The 6,334-nt window shown below is 38.3% G+C and overlaps 1 protein-coding gene across 1 annotated transcript; it reads right to left on the reverse strand.

The window, feature by feature from the left end:
* Positions 1 to 2,824: 2,824 nt before the first annotated feature.
* Positions 2,825 to 3,895, reverse strand: LOC102502154 (serine/threonine-protein kinase VRK1). The gene has a single exon (XM_014591227.2). The coding sequence runs from the start codon at positions 3,841 to 3,843 to the stop codon at positions 2,929 to 2,931; it is 915 nt and encodes a 304-aa protein (XP_014446713.1). The 5' UTR covers positions 3,844 to 3,895; the 3' UTR covers positions 2,825 to 2,928.
* Between the last annotated feature and the right edge of the window lie 2,439 nt (positions 3,896 to 6,334).

Raw genomic sequence — 6,334 nt, forward strand, 5'->3', positions numbered from 1 at the left:
AGATCTGAGATCTTGTGGAAGGTTCTCTCTCTCTCTCTCTCTCTCACACACACACACACACACACACACACACACACACACACACACCTCTATCATAAATAATAGAAATGCAGAATATGCCTGTGTCCTGGTGTTTAAGACAGCTGCATCTTACATGGCCGACCCTGCAGTTAAAGTTCTGAACTCAGCAGCTTGAAAATCTTGGCAGATGCATCTGCACATGTGTCCAAACTCTCAAAAGGAAGGAGAGATGGGCGAGAAGGAATTGCTGCATAATCATTCCCAATGCGGGGAGTGGGAAGTACTTTCTCACTTTTCCTCTCGCACTCCCTCTGTGTGTCTCTCCAGTGAGAATATTCACTCTCTGGCAAATTAAAACAAATAAATGAAAGCTATATACATATATAGGTGTGTGTGTGTGTGTGTGTGTGTGTGTGTGTATAAAATACATTATATTATATATGAGAAATACATTGAGAAAGGGGAACAAAAAGAAAAAGAAAGAGAAGGGAGAAGAAAGGAAGTGAGCAAGGAAGGAATCCATATCCAGAAGGAATTTATTGGAGTGTGAAATGCAACATCTAGATGAGAGGACAAGTTTAACAGTTAAAAACAGAAGAGATAGAATGATATGGTTTCCCATGCAGGAAAATTCCATGAATCACCACAACCCCTTCCTTCACAGGTGAGAACCTTGATACTCAATTACCTGGATGAACTCAAGTTCTCATACAAAGTCACACACCCAGTAGATGACTGAGGCAAAGCTTTTTGGGCTTTTTTAGTGTTTTCTACATTTTAAGTAATCTTTGTCGTTTTCTTTAAGTTTTTTTTCCGAAGTCCTCCCTGGTTTATTTAAATGCTTGCGTCCTGAGTCAGTCATGAATTGTTAACGGAACTAATGGGATAGAATGCTGTGGGACTCTGTGTCTCTCCTGTTACTTCTCTTTTCTCTTCTTCTCTTTTGTTTTGTTTTGTTTTGTTTTGTGCTTTTAAACGAAGCCTTCTTGTTTCATAACTTAGTATTGTAAACTGAGCTTGACCTGTATCTGAGCTTCCAAATCTCTCCCTGTTATCAGATAACACTCAGGCAGGGCTCAGACTGCGAAGTTCTGAGTGATGTCCACTATAGTATCCAAGCTAAACACGAGGTATTATTACTCTAATCAAAATCATTTTAAAAATAAAGTTTCTTTACATGGTCAAGTAAAATCAATCATCACTTTGAAGTTCAATGAAAAATTTTCTCCTTTTTCCAAATAAAAAAGTTCTCGTTCTGTTTTATTAAATTCCATCCCAATGACTGAGGTTTTCACAAGCTTGCTCATCTGTTCTGTTGTTTCCTATTCATTAACATTCAAAATATGCATCTTTACTTCACTTGGAGAGTTGCTTTTAAGAGTTATTTTTAATTAATTTTATTTATTATTATTATCATTATTTTAAAAATTTGACCAGAGATAGAGAGAGAGAGAGGGAAAGTGAGAAAGTAAGCCATCAGATTTAGGATTCAAACTGCAGTCTGCCATGGGGGAGTCCAGCACATTAACCACCATGCCACCTGCTGACCCCATCCTGAGGGATTGTTTGGGAACAATTGGGCAGCAGCAAATGAGGCCCAACCTGCTTTTCTAGATCTTTGCCTATAAAAATGTGAGTATATGTGCTCACAGGAGAGAGACAGAGATGGAGAGAGACAGAGCTAGAGGGAGGAAAAGTAGTTAGACACCCCCCCACATACACAATGGAGAATGGTCACACTGAAATCCCTTCTCCATTTCTCCCTCCTTTAAGGATTTTGGTATGCACAAACATACACCCAGTATGTTTTTCAAGCCCTTGGGTCCAAGACCTAAACCACTCAGTTGTCCATGTGGGATCCAGCCACCTTCACCATCATGTCATGGGCCGGCCCCATATTTTCCTTAATGGATAAAGATAAAACCATCATTAAAGGGAAGAACATTAACCACGAAATATACAGTTATACAGTTCAAGCCAGGATTCTTACACCATCTGAAGTGTCACCAAGAGAAAATGCACAGCTATTATCAGTTAGCATCTGACAGTTTCCTTGCAATGACTGGCTCTCGACTCAGCCACGGTGGGGCTGGCTTCAAGTGCAACTAGCTGCACTGTTATTCCCAGGCATGTCACATGGTACTACTGCAGCATAGTGTTTTGAGCCTAAAAAGGCCCTTATAAGGATTTCAGCAATGGCCTAGAGAAGTGCAGTCATCCCTACCATGTCTCAGTATCCCTGAAAGTATGTCAACACCATGCACCCTGCTGTGCCCACCTACCCAAGAAAAGGCTCAGCCAGTCTAGGCGCTCCCACTTATTTTGCTCTCTGAGCCTGTGATTAATTTGCTTCAGTTCATTGGTTTTCACAAATTATAAAATTGAGTTGAGGAGGCCAGTAAATGGCATGGCGGTTACCTCATTGGACTCCTACATGGCCAATTTGCTTTTTTTTTCAAGCAAAAAGAGACTTATTTTAAGTTTTGCATTTCCTTAAAAGTGAGGACTTTGACAGACATTTTTATACATTCTAGGAAATGCACAGTGATTAGAAGAGTGCACATCATCTATAGTCATTTTTCTTTCATGGACTCCCAAACCTCTAACACACAGCTTGAGAAAGCTTAAAGAGTATAACTTGATGATATGGGAACTCCACACATTAACCTTTAATAAATGCTGCAAAGTATTTTTTTTTAAGTTTGTTTTCCAAAGACACAAATATTTAATCACTGCTTCCACTGCACAAGACTCACAAGAAATACATATTTTTCTTCTACAATCCTCTGCATACTGTTCTGTACCATCAAAAGAAACTGCCTTTACAGAGAGGTGATATTTAACTGACAAGTCACGTTATTTTCTTCACTGAGCTACTATTTCACCTTTTTTAAGATTTGTTACAATTTAAACCAGAAGAAGCCCTAAGAGTAATTTAATAACAAAATTCACCCTTGTTGCTGTTTTTGCTTTCAAGCCTCCATTTTCCACAACGCTGAGTTCCAGTTTGTCATCATCCCGACTTCCTATAGCTTTAAGTCCTTGCAAAAGAATATCTCGTAAATTTTGATAAAGAGGTTTTTCAGTATAGTCCAGTAACTTCACTGTTTCCATGTATTTAGCAATTTCACCTGGCTTGTTTTTCTCAGGGAAGCATTTGTCCATCAAACTTGCAATATTTTCTCTGTATCTAATTTTGGAATCTCTAACATAGTTAGAATCTTTCAAATTATCCTCCCAAGGAAGATGGCCACTGAACCACTGGATCATGCAGTAACCAAGTATTTCCAAATCACCAGGTCTTGAGGGGGCCACATCATTGTGCACATCAATGCTTGTGAATGCAATAGTGCCATCATGACATCTTTTGGGATCCTCTTTGTACTCTTTATGAACTCCTTCTGGGCAATACTGATAAGCAAGGCCATAATCTATCAAGTAAATGTAACTTTTTCCATTTTTATCATGCAGACCAGACCCCCAATACTTAGGAACACCCAGATACTTCAATTTATGGGCACGAATCCATTTCTGAATTTGTTCTGGTTTAGCAGCTCGTTGGTAGAACTTTAATTCAGTAAAAAGGGGTCCATTGTCACTGGGTTCCACTTTTACAACACAGGGTGCATCACTGCCAACCGATTTTGAAGAATTCTTATCAGCAAGATAAATACAACCAAAGCCACCTTGGCCAATGGGTAATCCAAGTTTCCATTCTTCTTTTGCCATGTCAGTTATTATCTCCCCAGCTGCAAACTGTTCTGCAAGACATCTCCTTGCAGGGCCCTGTCTTCCAGCTTGAGCTGCTTTTACACGAGGCATTTTCACCTAAGCCGCAGACCGCTCGCCTCCTGCCCAGTACGAACTTCCCGCCGCTTTTTTCCCAATTTGCATTTTGAGTCCTGGACCTGGTGACTTGAAACTCACGCTGGGCACCTGTGTGTATGTATGTGTGTGTGCCCAAGATCCTGGAAGGAGAATGGAGGAGAAGGGATTGCAGCGTAGCTATCCCCCCAGGGGGTGATTTCTCACGTTCCCACTCACTGTCTCTGTCTCCTTCTCCAGCGAGTGCATATGCCCTAAGGCAAAAACCTCTTGAAAAATTTAATTGAAATTTTTAAAAAATGAAAAAGATAAAGGAGGTGATTATAATTGCCCAAAACTCAACTACCATTGAGTAAATAACCATGTTAAAATGGTTAGTGTATGTTTTCTCTCCTTTCCCTTGTACTTAAACAAACATGGTATATTCCTAGTTAGTGTGATGTGACAGGAATTAGGAGTTAAAAATGACGCACTTTAAATTTTTTCTTTTCTTAGGACATAATAAAAGTGTTTATCAAAAGAAATGATATATTTTACATATTAATAAATCTTACAATCTAGTTTTAAATAATATTTAAAGCTCTTGATCCATACTTACAAAATGGTTTCAACAATATTAAGAATGAATTATATGTAATTTTTGTTTTATGTTTTTTGTTCATTTGTTTTAGTTTTTTGCTATAGGGCACATGCACTCACTGGAGAGAGACAGACAGAGAGAGAGATAGAAAGTGGGAAATCACACCCCCAGGGGGGACAGGAACAATGCAATTCCTTCCTCTCCATATACCTTTTGGGGTTTGGGGCACAAGTGCACTCTCACCCTGCATGGTTTTCAAGTCACCAGGTCCAGGACTCGAACTGTGGAGTTAGCTATGTGGGATTCAGCCAACTTAACCTGCATGCCACCTGTTAGCCCTATTTTATGCTTTTAAATCTTTGCCAGATACAAACGCAAATAAAATACACATGGACCATATTATATAGGTGTTCATTCACTCTCAATCACCAAATAAAACCCAATATGTATATCTCGATGTTCTATTGTATATATGTCATGTAGGTTTATATTATATATCTGTAAGTATATATGTGTGTGCATGTTTTCAATTTATGCTCTTCATCTATTTTTCTATATTGACATTAAACTATTTCTATACTTCTATCAAGTATTCCATGCTTGCAAATCTGTTCTGAGAAAGTACTTAATTAAAGATATGTCTGAAATACACATATTCAAGTTATGCATAAAAACATTATTTATTATGCTGTCAATAGACCCAAATAAATAATAATAACAATAACAATAATAATAATGATGAAGATAAAAGAAAAAGTAAACTTATTTCTCACAATCCACCTAATGTCATACAACTTTTGCTGTTTCAGCCTTTTCCTTACTGGTACTTAACTGCTTCATAAGTCAAGTACCTGGACAATTACTGAGCAAGTTTTGTTTGTTTGTTCAGGACATGTGCACTTGCCATGGACAGAAAGATAGAAAGAAGAGGGTGAGGGTAGTGAGAAAACACATCCTGTGACGGATGTTCACTCTATAGTCTTCCCCATCTTCCTTTGGAATTTTGTGCATGCAGTCACACCCAACTTTTTTGCAAGCAGCTAAGACCAGGAATTGAACCAAGTAATCTGCCGTGTGAGATGCAGCCACCTTAGCCACCATACCACCAGCTGGCCCCACTTCCTCCACATTTCACTGGCAATTTTATTCCCACTACTTATTCATAATATGAAACATTCATTTATTGTATAAAGGAAAAGACCCACATCTCAGCTTCTATCATTATGATTGATAATTAGAGAAAGACCCAATCTCTCTAGTTTGTCCTTAGAAAACATCACTAAGAGAGAAAGAAAAAATTAAGTTTTGCACCCACGATAGCAAACTCAGCTTCAATGAAAGATTTGAAATAGATTAATTATTTCCTCCATCTTCTCATCCTTTGTTTATGCTGCTCTCCTTTCATAGGCTCCTAATTTACAAATGACTTTACTGCCTGAATGTTGGCCTACCTAGCTCACAAGGTTTTTTCTAAATATATTATAGTTCAGAGAATTTTTTCCAATTCAAGACATAGGCCATGTGCATCTGAATTGCCTACTGTGGTCTGGAATGATGTCTATTCCTAGAAAAAAGCAGAAAAAGAAAGTTCACAGCTTCATTAGCATCTCTGATCCAACTAGTCTAAATTTTCTATTCTTGAATTTCCACAATGAAAGAGCTACTAGAAACTCCTTATGGTGGTCAGTTTGAGTTAGATTTCTATTGACTTTCTAATCAAATAATTCACACACACACACACACACACATACACACACATGAAATTAAGACCAAGATTGCATCATGCAAACAAGAGACCACAGAAATGAGGTGAGTTGGAGGGCATTTAGATGAGGAAGGAGAGAAGCTCCATCTATGGTTAGGTATTTGTCAACATTTGTTTAACAGTCGGGAAAACTGTACCTGGAT

This window comes from Tupaia chinensis, unplaced genomic scaffold (assembly GCF_000334495.1).
Source record: "Tupaia chinensis unplaced genomic scaffold, TupChi_1.0 Scaffold000545_1, whole genome shotgun sequence".
Classification (NCBI taxonomy): domain Eukaryota; kingdom Metazoa; phylum Chordata; class Mammalia; order Scandentia; family Tupaiidae; genus Tupaia; species Tupaia belangeri.

What these genes read in the sequence shown, in the direction of transcription:
- LOC102502154 (XM_014591227.2), bottom strand. Translation starts at nt 3,843, where the DNA reads ATGCCTCGTGTAAAAGCAGCTCAAGCTGGAAGACAGGGCCCTGCAAGG.